This window comes from Pelophylax lessonae (genome assembly GCF_965119305.1).
Source record: "Pelophylax lessonae genome assembly, chromosome: 8".
In the NCBI taxonomy this organism is placed as follows: Eukaryota; Metazoa; Chordata; class Amphibia; order Anura; family Ranidae; genus Pelophylax; species Pelophylax lessonae.
This window is the reverse complement of record NC_138775.1, coordinates 19,701,927-19,729,435: the sequence shown is the minus strand read 5'-3', so window position 1 is coordinate 19,729,435 and position 27,509 is coordinate 19,701,927. Positions and strand designations below refer to the sequence as shown.

At 47.1% G+C, this 27,509-nt stretch overlaps 2 protein-coding genes across 2 annotated transcripts in view; one reads left to right on the top strand and one right to left on the bottom strand.

Annotated features, from left to right (window-relative positions):
- Window positions 1-160: 160 nt before the first annotated feature.
- NICN1 (nicolin 1, tubulin polyglutamylase complex subunit) lies at window positions 161-20,971 on the bottom strand. Its single transcript, XM_082265390.1, has 7 exons — window positions 20,825-20,971; window positions 20,460-20,596; window positions 20,176-20,349; window positions 16,220-16,333; window positions 11,291-11,362; window positions 4,267-4,371; window positions 161-237 (listed from the first exon to the last, which is right to left on the bottom strand). Exons 2-7 carry the CDS (start codon window positions 20,589-20,591, stop codon window positions 196-198), a joined length of 639 nt encoding a protein of 212 aa, XP_082121516.1. The 5' UTR covers window positions 20,592-20,596; window positions 20,825-20,971; the 3' UTR covers window positions 161-195.
- A 13-nt stretch (window positions 20,972-20,984) lies between these two features.
- Window positions 20,985-27,509, top strand: part of APEH (acylaminoacyl-peptide hydrolase) — a 46,871-nt gene continuing 40,346 nt past the window's right edge. The window contains exon 1 of the mRNA XM_082265363.1: window positions 20,985-21,092. Within this exon, the coding sequence (XP_082121489.1) occupies window positions 21,078-21,092 (15 nt within the window). The 5' untranslated portion in view covers window positions 20,985-21,077. The remainder of the gene's footprint in view (window positions 21,093-27,509) is intronic.

Sequence of the window (27,509 nt, the reverse complement as noted above, 5' to 3'; positions counted from 1 at the left end):
ACAGGCAGATGACATCGCTATGGTATAAGCTCCCTATATTAATGATAAATGATCTCAAAATATCGTCCTCCCAGTGTAAATCTTATGACCCACTGGGGACACCATTGGGGATTACGTAGATCTTTCTATCCAGTCCCAATCCAACATCCAATTACGAAGGCTGAGGCTCCTCTCATTCCAGACACCATGTGGCGCTCATGTGTAGGACAGTAGATTGATGTCATAGCAGCCGTCCACCTGGAGAGAGAACAATACGAGAAATAAGATTAATTTCACTGTGGAGAGTCATGATACTGCACACTTACCCCACTGTGTAAACCGCCCCCACCGATGAACACAACAGTCACTTGACTTCTGCCACTGGGTCCTGGAGAGCCCCCACAACTGTTCTGATATGGGACTATTTATTCAGCAATCGGACAAAACAAAAAAAGTATCACATTTATACATTTCAAACAAGGCTTTATTTCAGAGATAGACCAGCCCTGTGTATGAATTTTTTGGGGGTGTTGCAGTGGCAGAACTACCAGGGTAACAAATGTCGCACTTGCGACTGGACTCTGACGTTCCACCACTGTCGGAGTGCCCCAGCTGGGCTTTCGGGGAATCATTCAGCTGCTGGGCTTCACACTTCCCACGGTGCACACACAGGAGGAGAGGGAGCAGATCGCTTCTTACCTCTCCCATCCGTTTGAGGGAGGATAGAGGGGGAACTGTCAGTGCAGGCTCTGGGCTGTATGAGAGAGAAGCTCTCAGCTCAGAGCCCTGCTTAGGAGGCACTGATAGCAGTGATAAGCGGCACTGATGGGGCTGCATTGATAATCAGTGCCCTGATTATCAGTGTAAACATTGTATTGACAGTCTTGCCAGTAACGGCTCTGCTTTTCTCACACAGACACTGTGGGAGGAAAGGACTGTCGATAACCGGCAAGTCTGTTTATATGTGATCAGCTGATCACATGGTAAAGAGCCGCTGTGATTGGCCCTTTACCGTGATCTGTGCTCAGCTATGTCCCAAGGACCCAGCTGTCATAGATTGCGCTGGATGGGCACCCCAGGGAGCATGCGGGAGGCAGACCTCTGAGCGGATGTTCGCAAACGCACTCCCAGAACAGGAAGCCCGAGGCTCAGATGAGGGGTGGGGGGAATAAGAGGGGCCCTTTATGGTTTCTTGCACAGATGCCCTGAAGGTTCTAGTTACGCCTCTGGTATTTTGCACATCCAATGTCCACAATCCACAACTTCTCCACTCTTGTTCATGGAAGGATATGGAGTTCCCCAAAAAGGTTACCCAGCTGCAGGGAGCCCAGCCAAAAGTTTCTGAGGTTGGTTGTCAAAGACACACCCCCTGGTGACAGGCTCCTCCCTAAATGACAGGACACTGCACATGTAACTGCACATGTGCACATGTGCCTGCTGACTAGTTTGATTTGCTGTCCAGAGGCTCCGACATCTGTCATCTTCGCTGACTTGCCTCACTTTACCACTGACATCACAGGGCAGTGGGGCCCCTGTAGGGAAGATATAGGGTCCCCTCTGGCTGGTCACACTCCCATCTATAGAGAGACTTCCATTGTGTGTGAAACTAATGACTTCCATTATTATAGTCTGGCCTCCACCTTCTTCTTGTGTTCAGCTACTCTCCCCCTCTGATCGGATACCCCTCTATCACATCTAAAAATTAACTCTCTCTGGTCAGGCACCCCCTTATCTTCTTTGCAATAAGATGCTTAAAGCGGAGTTCCGGCCACAAAATCGACATAGATTTTGGGCCATCCGCTTGCTTTTGGTCACCTGTAAAACAAATGGATAGTTGCGATTTTTTTTTTTTTTTTGTTTACTTCCGTCACTTTCTCTTTGCATTGATTCCTGGGAGCTGAACATCATCGCTCCCAGGAATCAATGCGCCTGCACCGGCCCCGCTTGTCACTTCCGGTGCGGGCGCTCATTCCCTGCTAAACATCTTCTGGGCATGCCCAGTAGCTGTGCAGGGATGACACCCGCGCACCGGAAGTGACGAGCGGGGCCGGTGCAGGCAGATTCTGGGAGAAGAGGACGCGCTGGCTTCCGCTGCCCACATCCGAGATGGCAGTGCTGGAGAAGAAATTTTCAAGGTAAGTATTTCTTCTAAAAGGTAAGTGCGACCCGGGACAGTTCAGAGGCTATCCATTGTGGAATGTACTAGCCCTGACTGTCCCGGGGGTATTTTTATTGAAAAAACATTTTCGTGGGCGGAACTCCGCTTTGAATGGATCTAAAGGCAGAAGGTTTTTTACCTTAATGTATTCTCTGCACTAAGGTTAAAAAAAACTTCTGCATGCAGCTCCCCCCCCGGCATACTTACCTCAGCCCGATTTTACTCCAGGAGTGTGCACGAGGGCAGATGCTCTCTTGGCTTTCTCTCTCCTAATTGGCTCAGAGCAAGCAGCGGGCGCCATTGGCTCCCGCTGCTGTAAATTACGGTTAGTAAGGAGGGGGCTGAACCCCACACTGATAGACACACACATAGAGCGGGGCTTGGGAGAAAGCACTAATGAGAGCCCCATAGCAAGTGGTGGCAGGGGACACAAGACGATGAGCAAAACCATTACATAGAGAAGGTAACTATAAGATGTTTGTTACCAGAATTTTAAGGAAAAAAAATTGAGCATTTAAAATCACTTTAAAGCGGAGTTCCGGCCTCAAATACCTTTTTTAACTAAAAATACCCCTATAATACTAATCCATCGCCCTTTACAGAAACGCTATTTTCATACTTACAAGGTGAACAGTATTGGATTTTAGTCAAAATATTACTTTTAAAAACGCTGTCTGGGCGCGGCCATCTTGGATGTTGGTATCTGAAGCCGCAGTGTAATCTGCTGTGCCCTTCTTCCTGATTCCAGAGAGTGTTCTGGGAGTTCTTCCTGATTCCAGTTTCCTGGGAGTGATGACAAACAGCTTCCAGGATGCAATGCAATGCAAAGGCGGAAGTGATGTCGGTGGCCGTGGCCACAGAGGGGGGAGAAGGAGGAAGTACAATCAAAAATGCCCTGAAAATAAGGTAAGGGACCCCCGAAAAAAATTGAAAATGCACAATTGTTGATCAGCATAGCGAGCACTCCAGGAATCACTAAAGTTGCAAAACAGGCCGGAACTCCGCTTTAAGATGAGGGGTGTGTCTGTGATGAGGGGCGTGGCAGTTACTCAGCCCTGCAAGCACAGAGCACTGGAAGAAGGGCAGGAAGTAACATTTTCCCTGTGATAAAAAAATGTATATTTCAGGGTCCCAAAGGATTGGTGACGGATATATATGCACATCTACTTACTGCCAGCTTGGCCACTGCCCCGCTGGCGGTTAGGTCCAAATAGCAAGCAATAATTCCCAATCTTTCTGACGAGGACTGGGAGGAGGCATGCTCCTGCCATTTATATTTATCACCAGCAGTTAACAATAAACTACTCCAAATTTACATGATTCACCAATCTTATCTGACTCCAATCAGGCTCCATGCAATGCATCGCATGTCATCTTCTAACTGTACAAGATGTAATACCCCTAGGGCTGACTTTCTCCATGTCATATGGCAGTGCCCGGTGATAGCCGGATACTGGCAGAGAATTGTTGAAATATTGTCCTCAGTGCTATCTACACCTGTACCTTTGACTACAGAGGTTTGTTTACTTGGTATCCTAGATGAAACGGTATGGCCCAGGCACCACAGAATTATAGTTGGGGAAACGCTCTTTCTGGCTAGGAAATCTATCACCCTGAAGTGGATTCAACCTACTCCTCCCACTATAAGGAATTGGTTACTAGCTGTTAATCAGATTTTGCCTTATGAAAAGGCTCTTTATGTGAATAGAGGATGTCCAGGGAAATATAATAAGATATTGGATGATTGGTGATCATCAATGCTAACTATGTGCTAATTGTGTAGGGATCCTGGTGCAATGCCCTGGGGTGGGGGGTGCACGACTGTCTGGCTGTGAGACACTGGTATATTTGCCCCTTATCCTTCCTATAACCAGCGGATTCACCATAGACAGTTAACACAGCAAAAGATTGTAGTTGTTTTATGGTTATTATTTTATTTGATCTGTTTGGATAAATGCCTGACTGCCCTCTGTGTTACTTCCTGTACATGACCAAAATCATATCTCTATGCTAATGTGTTGGCACATTCTTTTCCGTTTTAATTTTGTGCATGTAGTGTATGTTGTTTTTTTGCACACTTTTAAATAAAAATTAAAAAAAAAAAAAAAATGAATATTCCGGACACCTACATCGAACCTGCCGACACTCGCTGAGCTCTGATTGGACCGCATCACTTCCGTTAGCATCCACATCTGCTGCAGCTCGCTGGACACACGGTTGGGATCAGGTAGGCCCTGGCACATGAAAGACATGGAGATAAGATATACCTGATATCCACTGCTGGGTGGATAGACAACCAACATCACATTATACAGAGAATCATTCATCCTTCCACCCACAACTGCTGGAAAAATTGAACTATTTAAAAAAAGTATCTCAAAGTTATATTCTTCAGTTTTTGTGGTTGTAGAGTGCAAGGGTTAGACCCCCCCCCCCCCCCAGTCATATTTACATTGCAGTCTGTGTCCTTGTTGGGGAGATTCACCTTCTCGATAGATTATAATCTTCAGCTTCGCCTTTCTCCAATTTAAGGGAGTTCAGAACCGAAATCTGCTTCCTTGTGCCAGAGTGTCGCAGCCTGCACATCAGATCAGGCAAAGTACACCATGTGTCCAGAGAAATCTCCTCCATCAATGATCTTTCCCCATAGAAAGGGAACTTTGCTTAGTAATTAACATCTTCCCAACACTGAGTGGGGTATCATCAGCTGCCCACTCAACCCCCCAAACCTTCCCACAAGGTGGGCAGAGCAGCCTCTTGGTTGGTTGGCTGTCATGTGAAGGAGGGGGGAAACATTTATGGTTGTCACCAGTACAGGAATTGATGGGAATCCTCCCCAAAGGGACACAGAAAAAAAAAAAAAAACAGACAGGGGTTCTAACAATTTCCTTCCCCATCCAAAACTAACCTGTGCTGTGCAAAATATGAAGGGCTCTCACTATCACTAAACAGGAGCAATCGGAACACACAGAGTTGGGTGGAGAAAACACTGCACACTGCTCCTTCTATAACCAAAATCCCATAGTTGCCTATACTGACTCTTGGGGGTGTATTTATAAAAGAAGCTGCACAGCTATTCGTCCTGTGAAACTGCAGGTAAAAAATTGTTCTGAGCAAATGGTGGCAAAATCGAACGTTACTAGCCTATTTTCTCTCCAGGTTAAACAATATTATTCATACAGAATAGAGTGAATAAGGAATATACCACATTATGGCCACAAAATGCAGATGATCATAAACAATAAATAATTAGTTACAAAAGGTCATCAGTTCCCTCTAGTGGTCATTATGCAGTATTTTCCTGATTCACTCTATCTATTACCCACTTCAGCCCCCGGAAGGTTTTACCCCTTTAATGACCAGGCCATTTTTTGCGATACGGCACTGCATTGATTTAACTGACAATTGCACAGTCATGCAACGCTGTCCCCAATTAAAATTGATGTCTTTTTTTTCCCTACAAATATAGCTTTCTTTTGGCAGTATTTGATCACCTCTGCGTTTTTTATTTTTTGCGCTTTAAACAAAAAAATAACCACAATTTTGCAAAAAAAAAAAAGAACCTGAAAATTTCCTATCAAATACTTACCGTAAATTTTCCTTTCCTGATGGACTCCACAGCAGCATACGTATGGGTTCACCCCGCCTCCACTATAGGACCCCACTCTATTTGCTCTCAGCCAGAGGCCGCCTTCCATAACTAGCCTACTCATGACTCTGGGAGGGAACTTCTGCTGCCATGGAGTCCATCAGGAAAGGAAAGTTACGGTAAGTATTTGATAGGAAATTTTCCGTTTTTGTCCAGACTTGATGGCAGCATACATATGGGGAAAAAACTAGCCATACCCGGGTGGGCAATTGCAGATCAAAAGAAAAAGGTTTAATTGACACTGTCATCCGATAGGATTTGTAGAACAAAAATTAACAGAAGATAAAGAGGCCGGCTCTAAACAATAATGAGCCATAAATGTATTGATCGGGGAGCACAAGGCCGCCCTTCCCAATTACATTGGGAACCACATGCTGCAAAGGTTGTAGACACACTCCTGGTCGAGTGAGAGGTCACCATCCCCAAAGGAGCCAAGCCCTCGGCTCTGTGAGCCTGTCGGCTGCCCGCAGACAATTCATGCCACAATCGCCCTAGATGAGGCGTTTCCCTTTGTCCTTTCTGGCAAAAAGAATGAACAGGCATTCTGAAGCCTGAAGGAAGCTGTAGCTTGTAGATATAACTTCACAATATCTGAGAGATTCCTAGAACCAAAGGAAGGCACTGCTGAGAGTCAAACTCAGGATTCCCTGTTTACTAGACATGCGCTTTAACCAACTAAGCTACAGTGCGACCTCTCCCCTGTCTAAAGGACGCAAGTATTCCAAACATTGGTAGAACAATTTCTTGGTTCCCATGAAAGACTGATGTACCCTTAGGAATTGAGTCAAGCTTAGGTAAAAGCACCGCTCGAACTAGAAGAAAGTTAGGAAAAGTTCTCCATGACCAGTGAATCCATCTCTGAGGCTTTTTATGCTGACGTGATAGCCAGGAGAAAGGCGAACATGACAGAGATGCCTTTAACAGAGAAAGCCCTAGAACACTCCGCTCCAACTCCCAAGAGAGAGTTGAGAACAAGAGGGAGATTACATTTGGAAAACTTGAAGAGTTGTTGGACAGGAAAAGATGCCTAGACCTAGAAACACCTGTGAAGGCCAATAAAGCTGATCGATAGAGCCAGATCTAAACTGGAGGAAGCCCAGAATATTTAGAACTTCTAGATCAGTAAATGATCTGTCAGCAGCAGATATGTATTGCACAGACTTTGACCAGATTCACCAGTAAACTTTGTTTGGGTTCACTCTTTGGGCATTCGAGAGAAAGAGAGATGACTCTGGAGGAACAGCAGATGAGGATCTCCAATCTCAAGAACCAGACCGTCAGACGTAACCGTGCTGGACATGGACACAGAAATGTACCCAGTGACAGAAGGCCTGGCCTGATGAGAAGGGGCACTGGGTTCCGCTAGCTGAACAGTGCTAGCAAGGGGAACCATGGCCTAATTGGCATCATTGCCACTACCTCCTACTACCTGCTACTACTATCATTGCCACAGGCATCATTGCCACTACCTCCACAACTTCTGTTCAGGGTGTTCGTAGAAACCCGAGGATGACCAGGACTTGAAGAAACACGCAGGACCTGCTGCATTTCCAATGACCCATCAGAGCATCTGCACATGAAAAACCTCCACAGGTAGAGACCATTCGGTGTTGTCCAACTGGACTCTGGAAGGAAAGTCTTTTAGAATGTTCTGGACTCCGGGGAAATAAGCCTTTATGATGGGCTTGATTCTTCTGAGCCCAAGACATAATTGGCTCAGCTTCCTGTAATAGAGAACAGGCTGTGAGTCACCCCTTGTCTTTTAACATAGGAGACTGCCGTAGTGTTGATGAGCCTAAGAGCACTAACGCTCCCTTTGTTATATGGTAAAATGCCTGCAGGGTGCAGAAAGCTGCCCGTTGTTTCAGAATGTTCAACACAATCTTGTGAAATTGACAGCCTGCCTGCCTGCCATGAGTTATCTGCGACAGGCAGCAAGCCCCCCCCATGCTATATTGGTGGTATCTGGCGCGATTGTGAAACCAGGAAATAAGGCAATGGAATGGCGAATTAGCCAGTTTCTCCACTGCATCCACCAGGGAACTCACTCTCATGACTGATGTTATGTAGAATAACTGAATTCTTCTTCCTGGCTCCCACTGCTGGAGAAACCCCTTCCGGAAGGGCCATCTCCCTGGAGTTTTCACTTGACCATCGGTTCCGTAGAAACCATAGTGTTGATCATTTTAGAAACTGAAAGGCGCACAGGTGGGAAGAAGACAGGGCCAGGAGTATTCTGTTCCAGAACATCGGGAACCAGAGACAAAGCAACGGTCCACTTGATTATATCGAACTGTGTCCCAAGGCACACAAGAGACAGAGTGGGCTCCAGGTGTCTCCTTTTCAGAATCAACCGCCAGCCAAATTTTGAGGAGCAGCTGCCCTCTGTCTTGGGACAGTAGGAGAAGAACATCCAAGTAACTATGCAGGTGTATGCTCCGTACTTTGATATAGACCTTAACAACTAATAAGATCCTTTAAAACACACAGGGTGATGTTGAAAGCCCGAATGGTAGACAAGCAAGCTGGAGATGGTCTTGACCTACGGCAAACCGAAGGAACTTACAGAAGTCTTCTACAATGGGCACATGAAAGTAAGCATCTTTAGGTCTATTGGAAAGGAGCCAGTCACCTGGCTGGACCCCCTATGAATCAGGGACAAGGTTTCCATCTTGAACTTCTCCTTTTGATGAAAACTGGTTTAGGTGCGCAAAGTCTAAAATCGGCCTCCGCAAGCAGCTCCTCTTCATGACCATGAAGAGGCGAGTACATGCCATGAAATTTCTCGCATCCTGGGACTGGCACAGCAGCACTTTGCGGCACCAATGACTTTACGTAATACAAGAGTATATGCTTCATTTTACCTCAGAGTGAGGCAAAATTAGTGGAAATGAATCCAAGATGAGGAGGACTTCTGATGGACCATGCGTGTCCTAAAAAGACCGCTTTGACGTTCCAATAGTCTGAGGCACAAACTCAGTAGCTTCTTGGATACCCAAGGTCAAGCTTTTAGCATACATCTGAGAGATATCTAGCCTCTTCACCAACTCTTCCTAAAATCCAGCCCTGGTCTGTAAAAATGTGCAACCCCCGCATGCTCTGAACTTTGTCCTCTAGACTATGTTTTTTCCAGCCTAGCAGGCTCCGGTCCCGAGGCAAGACCCAACTTGCCAAACTTACAAAACTAAAAAGAATACAAAATAGGCTAGAAAGGAAAGGGTTAAAAACCCAAAAGGAGTGCCCAGGCAAGGGAGGAAAGGAATACTTAAAAAAAAAAAAAAAAAACTCTCTCATCTCCGCTACACAAGGGCTGGCCACAAGGGGGGGATACTGCACACACAGGTGATAGAACCATCAGGATCACACGCATCGGCAACACACAAGGGTGGTATTGCAGAGCATATACCTGTGATGATTGCACACCACATTTAGGGAAGCTGCAAGCTGCACACAGAGAAATCCCAACATCAGCAGTATTGACCGCTGATTAAAATTTCTCCACTGTAATGACACCACCACTGCAGGAATAACCCAGGGACACCAGGCGGGAAGAGAGAGCGGCAGCTTGGAACGCAAATGCGCTCCAGCCGCCATAGGCTGGAAGACACTAGAGCCAGGGAAAAAAAAACAGACAAACACACACAACTGCTGCCATAGAATGCAATATAAAAGTAAACATAACCGCACATGACCATGCCTGGATCCAGAAGACTCTGCTGCATGGGCCCAGGGTGTTTATGGCCACCTGCTAATAGCAAGGCTCTTAGACTGTACTGCCACTTTGCCTGCCAATGGCCAACCTTAAGCTCTTCATGGCACTGCATCCATCGCCCTTCTCCACCCCGCTAATAGCTGGGGACTGCTGGGGACTCCACATGGCACTGAATCCATTGCCCTTCTCTACCCCGCTAATAGCTGGGGACTGCTGGTGACTCCACATGGCACTGAATCCATTGCCCTTCTCTACCCCGCTAATAGCTGGGGACTACTGGGGACTCCACCTGGCACCAAATCCATCGCCCTTCTCTGCCCCACTAATAGCTGGGGACTGCTGGAGACTCCACATGGCACCTAATCCATCGCCCTTCTCTACCCCGCTAATATCTGGGGACTGCTGGAGACTCCACATGGCACCGTATCCATCGCCCTTCTCTGCCCCACTAATAGCTGGGGACTGCTGGAGACTCCACATGGCACCTAATCCATCGCCCTTCTCTGCCCCACTAATAGCTGGAGACTGCTGGAGACTCCACACGTCTTCTGGAGCACAGCTTGCCGAACAACCAGGCCTCGATCGTGAACACTTCATCCAAGGTAAGACTTCAACCATTCTGGTCCTTAGGAGGAGGACAAAATAAGGAACGCGGCCTCTGGCTCAGAGCAAAGATTTATGGGAGTGGGGTCCTTTAGGGGAGGAGTGGAGGCAGGCTTAACCCATACCTATGCTCCCATGGAGTCCGTCAGGAAAACAATATTTTTTACTTTCTGCTATTTAACATACCTAATAAAAAAAGTTTAAAAAAATAAATGTCTTTTATCAATTTAGGCCAATATGTATTCTACTACATATTTTTGGTAAAAAAAATCCTAATAAGCGTATATTCATTGGGTTCGCGCAAAAGTTATAGAATCTACAAACTATGGGATACATTTATTGACTTTTTATTTATTTTTATTGCTTTTACTAGTAATGGTGGCGATCAGCAATTTTTAGCAGGACTGGGACATTGCAGCGGTCAAATCTGACAATAAGTGACACTTTTTGGGGACCAGTGACACCAATACAGTGATCAATGCTAAAAAAAAAATGCACTGTTACTGTACAAATGACACTGGCAGGGAAGGGGTTAACACTAGGGGCAATCAAGGGGTTAAGTGTTCTCCTAGGGCAGTGATGGAGAACCTTGGCCCCCCAGATGTTTTTGAACTACATTTCCAATGATGCTCATGCACTCTGCAGTGTATTTGAGCATCATGTGAAATGTAGTTCCAAAACATCTGGGGTGCCAAGGTTCACCATCACTGTCCTAGGGAGTGCTTTCTAACTGTAGGGGGAGTGGATGCACTAGAGGAAAAGAGAGATCTGTGTTTCAGCTTAGCTTAGCTGAAACACAACATCTCTCTATTCCTCCCTGACAGAAGAAGAGCGGTCTGCCTTGTTTACATAGGCAGAGCACCATTCTCTCACTCTGACAAACGAATGGCGGGTCCCGGCGGCCATCGCAGCCGCTGGACCTGCTGATTGGCTCCCGCTGTGTCCAATCACAGCGGAAGCGGCGCGCGCACGCTGCCTAAATCTCATGCACAAAATCACGTACAGCAGTCGGGCCGCCCTGCCGCAGTATATATGCGGAAGACGGCCTGGAAGTGGTTAGGTATGAATAATTATATAGCCTAATAACATTCATTTTTGCCCCCTATTTGCAGCATCACAGGGTGACTACCTCTGCAATTTTTTTTTCTCATATACGCCCCTTGATGTACAGATCTCACTAGTGAGGTACCTTGTTCAGGCTTCGGAGTTGCTCCTTAGGAGGGAGATGATTCAGCCACCAGGAAAACCCTTTCTGGGCACTCTGGAGGACAAAAAAAATGGAAACAGATCAGGTGTGTCCTCATCTCACAGCTTTCTGTCATGATACAGCCAAAGAAAAGCGGCAATGTGTTATGAATATGTTTTTGCATTTGTAGATAGAATACATTTCAGACACTAAAGTAGGGTACACACACACTGTAAGAAAATCGGGCGACCGATTGTCCGATTTTCCTCATTGTTTCACAGCAAATTGGAACCGGTGAAAATTTTCTTACAAAATTTCGTACAAAAATTTTCGTACGACAAAGGCTTTTTTTGTTGTTTATTGCTTCTGATCATGCGCAGTCTTTCTTTTCTGATTTTTCTTGTACAAAAATCGTATGAAAACGGTACACATTAAACGAAAATCGTTAATTTTTTCCTGTACGAGAAAAATTTTGGAGTTTGTCCCTTCGAGAATTTTCGTACGAAAATTTTGAATCATCTGCAAAAAAGTTCTGTACGAAAAAAATCGTGCGAAAATTCTTTGGACGAAAATGTATTTTCTCAATAGTGTGTAAGAGGAAGTAAACTCCCCCAAAAAAAAATGAAAAAAAAAACCCTTTAAGAGGAAGGCATATGCATTGCATTGCATTTCATTCTCCATTAGGATCGGTTTCCTATTTTTGTGATCCTTGTGAGTGCCAGCATGGCGGAGCCTCCTAGCATTACTCTCTAGCATCCCCTCTCTTCCATCCATTACCTTGGGATACATGGTTCCATACTCCAGGGCTACATACCAAGACATGGCTACAATGGGGCACATCTCTATGGGCTAACTGCTATGTTTTGATCCAATTGTATAATGTGAGTATATATTATTTGCCATGATCACTGTATGGATTTGTCTGTGATGATATTGTTCAGTTACCTGAATATACTTCTATGTTTGTCATTATATTTATAGACCTCGGTACCTTGTTGCCATCTTCCCTTGAAGAAGAAATTATTAAGTTCCGAATAATGTTGCATATGTCAGTGTGAACCCTATGTTTAGTTGGGCATCTACACTCCTAGACCCACCCAGGGTTCCCAAAGTGAACTTATAGTACATGTGTACTAAGCTTGCATTGCTTTCAAAACTGTATTGTGATATTTTTCACTTTTTTACTAATTTGAATAAAATATATTGATTTTATATCTCTTACTATTATTACTTCACCTACTATGGCACTTTTCCACTGCAAGTACCGGCTCGGCTCTACACGGCCCTGCTTGGCCCGGTTTGGTTTTCCATTCCATGGTACCGCATGGTACGGTGTTGAAACGGTTCGGTACGGTTTGGTATGGTTTGCTTTTCCACTAAAGTAGAACTAAAGTAAATGGGTGGGATAACAACAATTCTCTAACCAATCAGTGGCTAGTAGTGACAAACAGTCAGCTGCATGCAAAGGATTGTGGGATATGGTACCGGTATGGTACCTCTTGGAACCACAATCAAGGTGGTACTGTTATGGTGCTTTTCCACTGCATGGAACCGAACGGTTCGGCACGCTTTTGTGCTTTTCCACTGCTGGTACCGCATGGTACGGTGTCGGAACGGTTCGGTACGGTACGGCGGCGCTTTTCCACTGCATGGAACCGAACAGTACGGTACGGTACGGCTCTGAAAAAACAGTACCTACTCGATTGTGGTTCCAACAGGTACCAAACTGGTACCATATCCCACAATCCTTTGCATGCAGTCACTACTAGCCACTGATTGGTCAGAGAATCCCACCCACCCCGTTGTTATCCCACCCACTTAACTTTAGTACTACTTTAGTGGAAAAGCAATCCTATACCGTACCGTACCGAACCGTTCCAACACTGTACCATGCGGTACCAGCAGTGGAAAAGCAAACCGGGCCAAGCAGGGCCGAGTAGAGCCGAGCCGGTACTTGCAGTGGAAAAGTGCCATTAGAGAGCCGTACCGTTTGGTTCCATGTAGTGGAAAAGCGCTGCCGTACCGTACTGTACTGAACTGTTCCTACACTGTACCATGCGGTACCATGCAGTGGAAAAGCACAAAAGCGAGCCGAACCGTTCGGTTCCATGCAGTGGAAAAGCACCTCTACAGTATCTACTGCCTATAAAGTTCCATTGGGGGCCCTTTCCGTTTTTTTGTTCCATTGTTTCTGATCATGAGCAGTCTTTCATTTCTGATTTTTCTCATACGAAAACAGTACACATTAAGTGAAAATCGTTCATTCTGTTCCTGTACGAGAAAAATTTTGGAGCTTGTCCCTTCTGAAATTCTCCTGCAGAAGGTCGGAATCGGCTATAGAAAGTTGTGTACACACTATACGGAAATCGTAGGAAAGTGCTTTGGATGTAAATTCTCGCCAGATTTTCTTATAGTGTGTACGAGCCTTAACTCTCAGCCAATAACCTCGGGGGAGGGTTTCATCTCACTTGCTGGGTGGGGGGAATCTGGCCTTTCAAAGTGGCCATAAGTTATATGTAGTTTATTTGACTGCAATGAATATTAAAAATGAGTCCAGCAGTGGATAATTCCCCCAAAAAAGTCCAAAAGCTCAAAATAAGGTAATGTGGATATGTTGAAGGCTCTTCACTCTCATAAATTAAGTGCTCCACCACAGTAAATAATTCCCAAACTCAAATCCAAAATTCTAAAATGTGATGTGCATATTTTGAAGGCTCTTAAATCAAGTGCTCCACCGCCAAACAAGTGATGCTCCACCGGCCTAATTGCTTGCTCCCCTTATTAATGGGCCCATAAACTAATTCAGGTCAATAAAGCATATTACAATCACTTATCACATCAATGGTGCAATGAACCCCCCGGTTTGGATCAGATTGGATCATATTTAGATGTAAACAGCCTCAACTGGCTCCATCCTCAAAAGGTACTCGGGACCTAGGGAGGCGGAGCCAGGTGACGTAATTCCCAGACAGGATCGTGAATCCTCAGACTTTATTTGAGAGCCTATACAGCTGGTCAGCTGATGACATAAGCTGGAGGATCATTGCACCATTGATGTGATTGTAATATGCTTGACTGACCTGTTTTAGTTGATGGGTCCATTAACAAGCTGAGTATGCAACTTAGCCGGTGGAGCATCACTTGTTTGGCGGTGGAGCACTTGATTTATGAGCCTTCAACATATGTACATCACTTTGTTGAATTTTGGATTTGAGTTTGGGAATTATTTACTGAGGTGGAGCACTTATTTATGAGGGTGTAGAGCAGGGGTGTCCAAACTTTTTTCAAAGAGGGCCAGATTTGATGAAGTGAACATGCGTGAGGGCCGACCATTTTGCCTGACATTCTTTGGACCATTAAAATGAAATGCAAATGAACTATTTTATGCAAAGTTTATTGCAAACGGCATACTTTTCATTTCGTCACATGGATGACAAATCTAAACAGGTGTTATGCCAGTTATCATGGAGAGAGCGCTGGTTCTGTCATAAAATGGCCAAATTTATTTGTGTTTTTTAGTGCTCCCTTATCAGGCTAAAGCCTCGTACACACGATCAGATTATCGAACGATCTGTCGTCCATTTTTTGTTGCATGCTAGTCTGATGTGGAAAGTGAAGAGGTTACTTTCATACGAAAATTCCCGTACGACAGAATTCTACTTCAGAAGTGATGTCATGTGTTGGATTGTTTTGTATGTGTTCTTTCGTTTCTGAGCATGCCTAGTCTCGCTCTTATGATTTTTTTCGGATGAAAACTGTACTAATCAAAGGAAAATCAGACATTGTGTTGACGGACGATAAAAAACTTATAGCCTGCACATCCAGATTTTGTCGTCCGAAAATTCGTTATCGGCTGTTGAAAGCACCATACTAACAATCCGAAAATCGGCAGATCGTTCGTCGGACGAAATTTTACTTCCAATTTTCGTATCGTGTGTACGGCCCTTAAGTCTGAGGCCATATTGAGCAAGGGATATAAAGCTAGTGGGGATGGGCAGTGGATGTAAACATTTAGTGTATTCACAAGTAACATGGGTGTTGAAAGATCCAGAGATCCCAGTGGTCCTGAGCAGCGCTCTGAGATTCACAGGGACCACAACAATAGATTTTTCCAAATGATCTGTGGGGCCGTATTAAAGCGGCCTAGGGGCCGCAATTGTCCCGCGGGCAGGACTTTGGACATGCCTGGTGTAGAGCCTTCAACATATGCACATTATCTTATTCTGAGCTTTTTGACTTGTTTTTGGGAATTATCCACTGCTGGACTCATTTTTAATATTCACTGCAGTCAAATATACTGCACTGATTCACTTGGGATTGCACAATTTAATAATGGTTATCAATTTGTGTTGTTATTTAGTTTAATTCATTTTGTGTTTATTTAAATCTTTGTTGTTAGGGGGTTAGTCAATTGCTATAGCAGTGCAAACACACAAGATTTGTATTTAGCACAATCAGTGTTTTCAACAGCTTGTTTAGAATTTATCACACTTGGAATTTGTAGATGTGTACGGCACCCCTAGGTTTCATTTGTCATTAGTTATATGGACCGGTTGGTTCTGATGGCTGGGTCAGAATAAGGATTTGAGCATACTCAAGCACCATATGTCTGCTCCATATAAAGGTTTTGTTGGTCTCTAGGTGATTCTGTACAACCAGGACATACCATTTCACATCTGCATGCAGCTCAAAATGCGAAGGAATCTGTTCCATCTCCCTGCAAATACCATTTTAGATTTCATTGGAGATGAAACAAAACCCCTCTGATAATACATATTGACAACATTGTCATCACACAAGTCACCCTCAAGTCAGTGAATGCGGAACAGTCCCAGGACAACCAATGTGACATCAGAGATATGAATTGTATCCGACATAGCAGGGGAAGTGGTGGAGCCACTTTAGCAGAACATTCGCGGACCTGGAACGTACCTGTCGGCCAGATGGATTAATCTGAAGATCTTCAATAGTAAATGTCGTCCAGACTGGGGATGGCTGGCGCAGGATGAGACGGATGGAGCTGACATGGTCTGTAGCGCAGAGCATCTGTTGGGATATAACAGACTCAGTGAACACATTCATTTATAAGCGGAGGACATAAACAGCCCCAAGGCTGCAGATAACAATGTCACCCAGCTTCCTGGTGTCATAGATGGTCTGAAGGCTGCAAATAATGCCACCCGGCTTACCTGATACCTTCATTTAAAAGTAGAAGATGGAGATGGCCACAAGGCTGCAGATAACAATAAAACCCAGCTCCATGGCTCTAACCAACAATATGATACAGCTCCCTGATTTCAGAGATGGCTCCAAGGCTGCAGATAACAATGTCACCCAGCTTCCTGGTGTCATAGATGGCCTGAAGGCTGCAAATAATGGCACCCGGCTTACCTGATACCTTAATTTAAAAGTAGAAGATGGAGATGGCCACAAGGCTGCAGATAACAATAAAACCCAGCTCCATGGCTGTAACCAACAATATGACCCAGCTCCCTGATTTCAGAGATGGCTCCAAAGCTGTGGGCAATAATGCCACCTGGCTTACCTGATAATTTTATTTAAAAATGGGGAGGGCAGAGACATACACAGCGCTGCAGATAACAATGTCACCCAACTCACCTAATGCATTTATTTATTAGTGGAGGACAGAAACTTCCCCAAGACTGGAGACAACAATGTCACCCAGCTTCCTGGTACCACAGCCAACTCCAAGGCTGCAGACAATAATGTCACCCAGCTTCCTGGTGTCAGAGGCAGCTCCAAGGCTGCAGACAATAATGTCACCCAGCTCCTTGGTGTCAGAGACAACTCCAAGGCTGCAGACAATAATGTCACCCAGCTTCCTGGTACCACAGACAGCTTCAAGGCTGCAGACAATAATGTCACCCAGCTCCTTGGTGTCAGAGATGGCTCCAAGGCTGCAGGCAATAATGTCTCACAGCTCCCTGGTGTCAGAGACAGCGCCAAGGCTGCAGACAATAATGTCACCCAGCTCCCTGGTGTCAGAGGCAGCTCCAAGGCTGCAGACAATAATGTCACCCAGCTCCCTGGTGTCAGAGACAGCGCCAAGGCTGCAGACAATAATGTCACCCAGCTCCTTGGTGTCAGAGACAGCTCCAAGGCTGCAGACAATATTGTCACCCAGCTCCCTGGTATCAGAGACAGCGCCAAGGCTGCAGACAATAATGTCACCCAGCTTCCTGGTACCACAGACAGCTTCAAGGCTGCAGACAATAATGTCACCCAGCTCCTTGGTGTCAGAGATGGCTCCAAGGCTGCAGACAATAATGTCACCCAGCTTCCTGGTACCACAGACAGCTCCAAGGCTGCAGACAATAATGTCACCCAGCTCCTTGGTGTCAGAGACAGCTTCAAGGCTGCAGACAATAATGTCACCCAGCTCCTTGGTGTCAGAGACAGTGCCAAGGCTGCAGACAATAATGCCACCCGGCTTACCTGATACTTTTATTTAAATGTGGAGGACATAGACAGCCCCAAGACTGCAGACAACAATGTCACCCAGCTCTCTTGTGTTGGAGACATCTCCAAGGCTGCAGGCAATAATGTCTCACAGCTCCCTGGTGTCAATGATGGCTCCAAGGCTGCAGGCAATAATGCCACCCTGCCTACCTGACATCTTTATTTATGAGTGGAGGACAGAGACCTACCCAAGGCCGCATGCAATAATGTCTCACAGCTCCCTGATTTCAGAGATGGCTCCAAGGCTGCGGGTAATAATGCCACCGGCTTACCTGATAGCTTTATTTTAAATGGGGAGGACAGAGACATACCCAGCGCTGCAGATAACAATGTCACCCAACTCACCTAATGCATTTATTTATGAGTGAAGGACAGAGACTTACCCAAGACTGGAGGCAACAATGTCACCCAGCTCCCTGGTATCAGAGACAACCCCAAGGCTGCAGACAATAATGTCACCCAGCTCCTTGGTGTCAGAGACAGCACCAAGGCTGCAGAAAATAATGCCACCTGGCTTACCTGATACTTTTATTTAAATGTGGAGGACAGAGATGGTCCCAAGACTGCAGACAACAATGTGACCCAGCTCTCCAGTGTCAGAGACAACTCTAAGACTGCAAACAATAATGTCACCCAGCTCCCGGATGTCAGAGACAACTCAAAGGCTGCAGACAAAAATACCTCCCGGCTTACCTGATACTTTGATTTAAATGTGGAGTACAAAGACGGCCCCAAGCCTGCAACAATGTCACCCAGCTCTCTTGTGTTGGAGACATCTCCAAGGCTGCAGACAATAATGTCTCACAGCTCCCTGATTTCAGAGATGGCTCCAAGGCTGCAGGCAATAATTCCACCCAGTTTACTGTTAGAGAAATTAAGAATGTCTTTATAATCATTTATGTATAAGGCTGACTGTGACTCCATTTTGTTCTGCTTGAATACAATCTAACTGGTTTTAAATGCCCTATACTATATATGGTAATGGCTAGATTTCAGAGTTTGTAAGATGAAGCTTCTTCCCCTTTAAGGAAATGGCAATAAAAACAGACATTCCTCATTGTCCTTGGGGAAGAGTTAAAGCGGATTTCCGGGCACAGAAGTCATTTTTTAATAAACATACCCCCGGGACAGTCAGGGCTAGCACATTCCACAATGGCTAGCCTCTGATCTGTCCCGGTTCGCACTTACCTTTTAGAAGAAATACTTACTTATAAAATTTCTTCCACAGCGTTTCCATCTCTCTTGTGGGCAGCTGAAGCCGGCGCGGTCCTCTTCTCTGTCTTCTTCTGCGTCTTCTTGTCCCAGAATGCGCCTGCACCGGCCCCTCTCGTCACTTCCGGTGCGGCGCCGCATTCCTAAACAGCTTCTGGGCATGCCAGGCGTCGCCCGGAAGTGACGAGCAGGGCCGGTGCCGTCGCATTGATTCCTGGAAGCGATGGCGTTCAGCTCCCAGGAATCATAGCGAGACAGGAAGTGACGGGGTGAGCCGCGGCTCCGAGGGAGGAAGTACTCTGAGGTGAGTATTTACGATCTTCAATTAAAAGGTGAGTAAACAAAAAAAAAAAAAAAATAACTATCCAATTCCTTTTCAGGTGATCTCGAACTAGCGGAGGGGCACAAAAAAAAAATATCGTTTTTGTGCCCGGAACTCCGCTTTAAGTCGGGAGGTTTAACTGTATATAAAATGAGCCAGCTAGCTTAAGAAGGCAGACAAGTGTCAGATAAGAAGCCAACTAGGCTAGCTACAGTGTATGGAACCCTATACCACGGGTCACAGGCGGCTAGAACCGGTGGGTGAATATCTGACAATCTCCTGTACTTGTCTCCTCGTATACGAGAAATAAATCTTCCTTGTAATCAGCTTGTGGTCTAAAGATGATTTCCCTGACACTTACCTGACAGCTTTATTTATGAGTGGAGGACAGAGACCTACCCAAGGCCGCAGGCAACAATGTCACCCAGCTCCCTGGTGTCATAGATGGCTCCAAGGCTGCGGGCAATAATGCCAACCGGCTTACCTGATAGCTTTATTTATGAGTGGAGGACAGAGACAACCCCAAGGCTACAGATAACAATGTTACCCAACTCCCTGGTGTCAGAGACGACCCCAAGGCTGCAGATAACAATGTCACCCAGCTCCCTGGTGTCATAGATGGCTCCAAGGCTGCAGATAACAATGTCACCCAGCTCCCTGGTGTCAGAGACGACCCCAAGGCTGCAGACAACAATGTGACTGTTGTGATGTATCCTCTTCCTCTTTGGGGGCTGTTGCCCTTCTGACACCCAAACCAGGACAAAGGTTTTATCCAGAGTCCCACTTTAGGGCACATGAAGGGACTCCACTCTTCACTCCACACATAATAGTAAAAGGCTCCCCTCCCCCCCAGACCTGTGATCTCCACCCTCACCTGGGGAGCGTGGAGGGAGACGTAGTCCTGGGAGCCGTCCTCGGTGTGGGGGTTCGCCATCAGCCGCAGGTCCCTGACGCACGTCCGCCATCTTCTATTCTTGGGGTCGGATTTCTTCCTCTGCTGGATCCTCACCGTCAGGAAGGCCGTGTAGAAATTCTTAAAGGAGATCTCCTGCGGGAGAGACGGGGGAGGGGTGAGGACCTAGAACTGGAAGGTCAGTTTTGGGCGGATTCAGAGATTTCGAAGTCGCTATTCTAGGCGGAGTCACAGGTGAGACTTACGTGGACGGTCTGAGGTTTCTGGAGGGTGACATCGATGACGTACACGCCGGGGCGGCCCAGCTCCGACTTCCCATCCCCCACCTGGAGGGGGAGCGCCGCTTTCACTGTACATGGAGCTGAATCCTGAGCCATGACACCTAGGAGGGGGAAGGGGGACAGAAATTAAAGGGGTACTCCACCTACAAATGATATTTCAGCTGGTAAGGCTTCTCCTATGTGAGATGTGAGCAGAGGAGGACTGTGTGGGTCCTCTAGTCAGCTGGAAGGGGGAAGCAGACTGCTGTATTCACGGAGAAAGGTCACTTCTGGGTGGTGTTGGCCTCTTAGTGAATACGGCGATATGAAGGGCTCATCCCCCGATTCACCTCATTCATTCCTCATTTGCCCTCACCCAACATGGCGCTGGCTCCCTTCACTCCCAATCTCCGCACTACGCCTGCCCATATCCAATATGGCCGCCAGCAGGTCACCTGATTCGGCGTCTCTTCGTTTCCGTGGAAATGGGAGAGCAGCTGACAGACGTGCTGGTCACATGACTGAACAGGAGCCCCGCCCACAGGCAGGTGCTGAACTGGGCGCTCGGTGAGAGGGCGGGGCCAGATTATCTCAGTGTCTGTCATGGCGGCGGCTCAGGTGAGAGGTCGAGGGTGTAAGGAGGGACTACAACTCCCAGCATGGCCCAGGAGGGAGGGGAGGATGTTTTATGAGAGGGGAGCCTCCCTTCTTGTTGTTCTTCGTTATGTTATTGTTATCTGCAGCCTTGTGTCTGACAGACCCCCATAGAGAGCTGAGGGCAGCAGACACCCCAACCTGCAAAAACTCATTCCAGGGAGGGGGTGGCACTCCGCCCCCAACCACCAATGTAACACAAGTGGTGGAGGATGATCAAATGAAGTGCAATCAGTATACAGAGGATTACTTCTTCTGAGATATTAAAGGAACACTCAGACCAAAATTAACTCTTCAGTGATTTGAAGTGGTGATGGTGGTTGAAGTCAGAAACACTTCACATGCTGGGATATTTACAAATATGCTTTACTGCTGGCGGGTACGGCTGGCTCAGGCTGGTCCTGCTTTGGGTACTGCTGGCTGGTACTGGTGTGGGTACTGCTGGCTGGTACTGGTATGGGTACTGCTGGCTCTGGCTAGGATTGGTGTGGGTACTGCGAGCTCTGTCTAGGACTGCCTTGGGTACTGCTGGCTGGTAGTGGTGTGGGTACCTCCTGCTGGTACTGGTGTGTGTACTGATAGCTGGTACTGGTGTGGGTACTGCTGGCTCTGGCTGGTACTGGTGTGGGTACTGCTGGCTCTGACTGGTACTGGTGTGGGTACAGCTGACTATGGCTGGTACTGCTGGCTGGTACTGGTGTGGGTACTGCTGGCTGGTACTGGTGTGTGTACTGATAGCTGATACTGGTGTGGGTACTACTGATTATGGCTGGTACTGGTGTGGGTACTGCTGGCTCAGGCTGGTACTGGTGTGGGTACTGCTGGCTGGTACTGGTATGGGTACTGCTGGCTGGTACTGGTGTGGGTACTGCTGGCTCAGGCTGGTACTGGTGTGGGTACTGCTGGCTGGTACTGGTGTGGGTACTGCTGGCTGGTACTGGTATGGGTACTGCTGGCTCTGGCTAGGACTGGTGTGGGTACTGCGAGCTCTGTCTAGGACTGCCTTGGGTACTGCTGGCTGGTAGTGGTGTGGGTACCTCCTGCTGGTACTGGTGTGTGTACTGATAGCTGGTACTGGTGTGGGTACTGCTGGCTCTGGCTGGTACTGGTGTGGGTACTGCTGGCTCTGACTGGTACTGGTGTGGGTACAGCTGACTATGGCTGGTACTGCTGGCTGGTACTGGTGTGGGTACTGCTGGCTGGTACTGGTGTGTGTACTGATAGCTGATACTGGTGTGGGTACTACTGATTATGGCTGGTACTGGTGTGGGTACTGCTGGCTCAGGCTGGTACTGGTGTGGGTACTGCTGGCTGGTACTGGTATGGGTACTGCTGGCTGGTACTGGTGTGGGTACTGCTGGCTCAGGCTGGTACTGGTGTGGGTACTGCTGGCTGGTACTGGTGTGGGTACTGCTGGCTGGTACTGGTATGGGTACTGCTGGCTCTGGCTAGGATTGGTGTGGGTACTGCGAGCTCTGGCTTGGACTGCCTTGGGTACTGCTGGCTGGTAGTGGTGTGGGTACCTCCTGCTGGTACTGGTGTGTGTACTGATAGCTGGTACTGGTGTGGGTACTGCTGGCTGTGGGTACTGCTGGCTCTGACTGGTACTGGTGTGGGTACAGCTGACTATGGCTGGTACTGGTACTGCTGGCTGGTACTGGTGTGGGTACTGCTGGCTGGTACTGGTGTGTGTACTGATAGCTGATACTGGTGTGGGTACTACTGATTATGGCTGGTACTGGTGTGGGTAATTCTGGCTCTGGTGGTGTGGGTACTGCTGGCTGGTACTGGTGTGGGTACTACTGGTACTGGTGTGGGTACTGCTGGCTCTGGCTACTACTGCTGTGGGTACTGCTGGCTGGTAGTGGTGTGGGTACCTCCTGGTGGTACTGGTGTGTGTACTGCTAGCTGGTACTGGTGTGGGTACTTCTGGCTGGTACTGGTATGGGTACTGCTTAGGGCTGAACGATATTCGATGTAACATCGAATATCGTGCTGCTGCCGTGGGCGATAGTCACATCACCGGATCATGCGATATTGGGGACTCACAGTGAAGGAAGGTAGAAGAATACAGCCCGACATCCGTCCCACATGTTAAGTCCGTCCTGCAGCTCTCCTGACTGAGCGGTGAGCAGCGGCACAGGGAACCAATCACGCGTGCCTGCACACCTGATTGGTTCACTGTGCCGCTACTCACGACCTGATTGGTTCGCTGTATTGTGGGGACTGGGAGTGTGCTTCCGGTGCGAAGGAGCTGCCTGGTGGAGAGGACTACAACTCCCAGCGTTACTCCCACTTCCCCCAGCCAGAGAGATTCCCCCTCCCTCCGGGAGAACCGACTTCACAACCTGATCATGAGGGACAAACAGAAGAGGCAGAGGGAGCGCACGTGGGCCGAGGCTGCCAAGAAGGTACCAAATACGGAGGGGAGTCGACTGTACCATGTACACCAAGAAGAGGCGGGTATAAATATTGCAACATATATCGTTGGGGAAAAAATATCGCAATGTGATTTTTTTTTTTTTTTTTTTCCAAATATCGTTCAGCCCTAATACTGCTGGCTCTGGCTGGTACTGCTGTGGGTACGGCTGGCTGGTACTGGGCTGTGGGTACTGCTGGCTCTGGCTGGTACTGGGCTGTGGGTACTGCTGGCTCAGGCTGTAGGACAGTATAAGGACCCCTCCATTTTTGTCTTAAGGTGGTTGTGTCCGTTTGGACATCCGCCCTCTCCCCCGTTGTCCCTGGGCGGTCGGTCCGGCGGGGCACCCACAGAAATTTAGGAAGTGGCTCGCAGCCTACTAGGCCACAACCGAGTGGGCGCCCCCGTGGGAGGCGGCCCCCAGTACGGCTTGGCTCCCCCAGTACGCTCTCTGTTGCCTCTGTGGGATTTCAATTTGATTCTTGCTGTCGGTACTCCAGTAACCGCCTTTCAAAGATATTCATGAGCTTCCTCTGCTTACATTGTCTCAGAAGGTAGCCCTCTTGGTGGCTATTACTTCTGCATGCAAAGTGTCGGAGCTGGCGGCGTTGCTTTGTCGTTCATCTTACCTGGTGGCTCACAGAGATAGTGTCGCCCTTGTCCTTCCTAAGGTTGTTTCTGGTTTCCATCTGAATGAAGACATTGTGTTGCCTTCCCTGTGTCCTAGGCCTAAACCTCCTAGGAAGATTGCATTGCACTCTCTGGATGTGGGTCGGGCGCTCAGGGTGTACCTTGCGGCAACCGAGTCGTTTAGGAAATCAGCGTTACTGTCTGTCCTTACGGATGGACCTCGCGAAGGGTTGGTCGCGTCTGCCATGACCATTTCCAGATGGACAAGACAGACAGTGGTGCAGGTCTATTCCATCAAGGATCAGGTTCCTCCATTCCCTATTAACCACTTGCCGACCGCCGCCCAACTATATACGGCGGCGGTCAGCCCCTCCCAGGCAAAGTGACGTACCGGTACGTCACTAGCCTGGGAGCGAATAGGGGGCGAGCACGTGCCGCCAGAGGTGCGCTCCCTCCCCTGCTCGTACACGAAGGAGCCGGCGCGCGTGACCAGCGGACCCAATGTCCGCCGGTCACTCGCGATCGTCGGTTAGAGAGGGAGAAAGGCAGGCGGCTAATGTAAACAAAGCCGCCTGTCATTCTTCCCTGTGTAAAAGCACAGATCACTCGGTCCTGCTATGTAGGACCGTTGATCTGTGCTGTTACACACACACAGCAACATCCAATGACAGTTAGAAGCACGCCCCTTAGGACACACTTAACCCCTCCCTCTCCAATAAAGTTAACCCCTTCCCTCCCAGTGTCATTTTTACAGTAACAGTGCATATGTATAGCACTGATTACTGTAGTAATGTCACTGGTAACCCCAAAAGTGTCAAAAATGTCAGTCAAGGGTCCGATCTGTCCGCCGCAATGTCGCAGTCCCGCAAAAAAAATCGCAGTTTGCCGCCATTACTCGTTAAAAAAATAAAATGACAAAAATCTTTCCCTTAGTTAGTAAATGCAATAACTTTTGCGCAAACCAATCAAAATACGCTTATTGTGATTTTTTTTTACCAAACATAGGTAGCAGAAAACAAATTGGCCAAAAATTTAAAAAAAATTAGATTTTTACATTTTTTTGGTGGGAATTTCATATAAAAAAATTTGAAAAATATTGTTATTTTTGCAAAATTGTCGCTCTTTTTTTGTTTATAGCTAGTGTTGAGCGAACACGGACTGTATTATTCGTGTTCGTACCGAATAATTGGATTTTTTGTACCCGAACACGGACACGGACACTTTACTGTATGTTCGGGTAAAAATCCGTGTTCGGTCGTTTTATTTCCGGGTTTTGCATGCTTTGGCGCTCTTTTCATGGCGGGCTTTCAACAGCCAATCAACAATCGTTTAACTGGTGTGCCTTAAGCCATCCCAGCCATGCCTGCAAATGTCTTAGTAGCTGTGATTGGCCGTCTGAAGCATGTGACCAAGTCTTTATAAGTTCGAGGCAGCCGCAGCGGCGTCATTATGCTGCTTATATCAGGGACAGAGCACACATCAACGTGCTGGCTGCTGATTAGGGAAAGATAGGCAGGAAAAAACCATTTGTGTCCGGATAGAATTGAGGGACAGGTCGGAGTGTTTAGGCAGGGCGAGTTGTAGGCATTTTAGGGATAGAGTCTGCTGAATTATAGGGTCAGTGTCTTCTACAAACTACAATCGATATTGCTGTGTGGGGGGTGGGGTGAATCTGCACTCAATCCTGATCTACGATCTCTTCTCAATCCTGTTAGGGACAGAGTCTGCTGAATTTTAGGGAAACTGTGTTCTACAAACTACAATCGATATTGCTGTGTGGTGTGGGATTGGAGATAGGCAGGTGTCAGTGATCCACATCCATTTTTCTGTGTGTGAGCTGCAGTGAACACAATCTTTTTGGGGTGCAGTGAACAAAATCTTTTTGGGGTGCAGTGAACACAATCCTTTTTGGTGTGCAGTGAACACAATCTTTGTGGGGTGCAGTGAACAAAATCCTTTGTGGGGTGCAGTGAACACAATCTTTTTGGGGTGCAGTGAACAAAATCCTTTTTGGGGTGCAGTGAACAACATCCTTTTTGGGGTGCAGTGAACACAATCTTTTTAGGCTGCAGTGAACACAATCTTTTTAGGCTGCAGTGAACACAATCTTTTTGGGCTGCAGTGAACACAATCTTTTTGGGCTGCAGTGAACACAATCTTTTTGGGCTGCAGTGAACACAATCTTTTTGGGGTGCAGTGAACAAAATCTTTTTGGGGTGCAGTGAACACAATCCTTTTTGGTGTGCAGTGAACACAATCTTTGTGGGGTGCAGTGAACAAAATCCTTTGTGGGGTGCAGTGAACACAATCTTTTTGGGGTGCAGTGAACAAAATCCTTTTTGGGGTGCAGTGAACAACATCCTTTTTGGGGTGCAGTGAACACAATCTTTTTGGGGTGCAGTGAACAAAATCCTTTGTGGGGTGCAGTGAACACAATCTTTTTGGGGTGCAGTGAACACAATCTTTTTGGGGTGGAGTGAACAACATCCTTTTTGGGGTGCAGTGAACAAAATCCTTTTTGGGGTGCAGTGAACAAAATCATTTTTGGGGTGCAGTGAACACAATCTTTTTGGGGTGCAGTGAACACAATCTTTGTGGGGTGCAGTGAACACAATCTTTTTGGGGTGGAGTGAACAACATCCTTTTTGGGGTGGAGTGAACAACATCCTTTTTGGGGTGCAGTGAACACAATCTTTTTGGGGTGCAGTGAACACAATCTTTGTGGGGTACAGTGAACAGAATCTTTGTGGGGTGCAGTGAACACAATCTTTGGGGGGTACAGTGAACACAATCTTTTTGGGGTGCAGTGAACACAATCTTTGTGGGGTGCAGTGAACACAATCTTTTTGGGGTGGAGTGAACAAAATCATTTTTGGGGTGCAGTGAACAACATCCTTTTTGGGGTGCAGTGATCAAAATCCTTTTTGGGGTGCAGTGAACACAATCTTTTTAGGCTGCAGTGAACACAATCTTTTTGGGCTGCAGTGAACACAATCTTTTTGGGCTGCAGTGAACACAATCTTTTTGGGCTGCAGTGAACACAATCTTTTTGGGCTGCAGTGAACACAATCTTTTTGGGGTGCAGTGAACAAAATCTTTTTGGGGTGCAGTGAACACAATCCTTTTTGGTGTGCAGTGAACACAATCTTTGTGGGGTGCAGTGAACAAAATCCTTTGTGGGGTGCAGTGAACACAATCTTTTTGGGGTGCAGTGAACACAATCTTTTTGGGGTGCAGTGAACAAAATCCTTTTTGGGGTGCAGTGAACAACATCCTTTTTGGGGTGCAGTGAACACAATCTTTTTGGGGTGCAGTGAACAAAATCCTTTGTG

Excerpts from the sequence above, each read along its gene's own strand:
- NICN1 (XM_082265390.1), bottom strand. The coding sequence starts at position 20,591 with ATGGCTCAGGATTCAGCTCCATGTACAGTGAAAGCGGCGCTCCCCCTC. Across the intron at positions 4,372-11,290 it reads AACTCCGAAGCCTGAACAAG|GGCCTACCTGATCCCAACCG; the intron begins GTACCTCACTAG and ends TTCATGTGCCAG. Across the intron at positions 238-4,266 it reads CGAGTGTCGGCAGGTTCGAT|GTGGACGGCTGCTATGACAT; the intron begins GTAGGTGTCCGG and ends TTCTCTCTCCAG.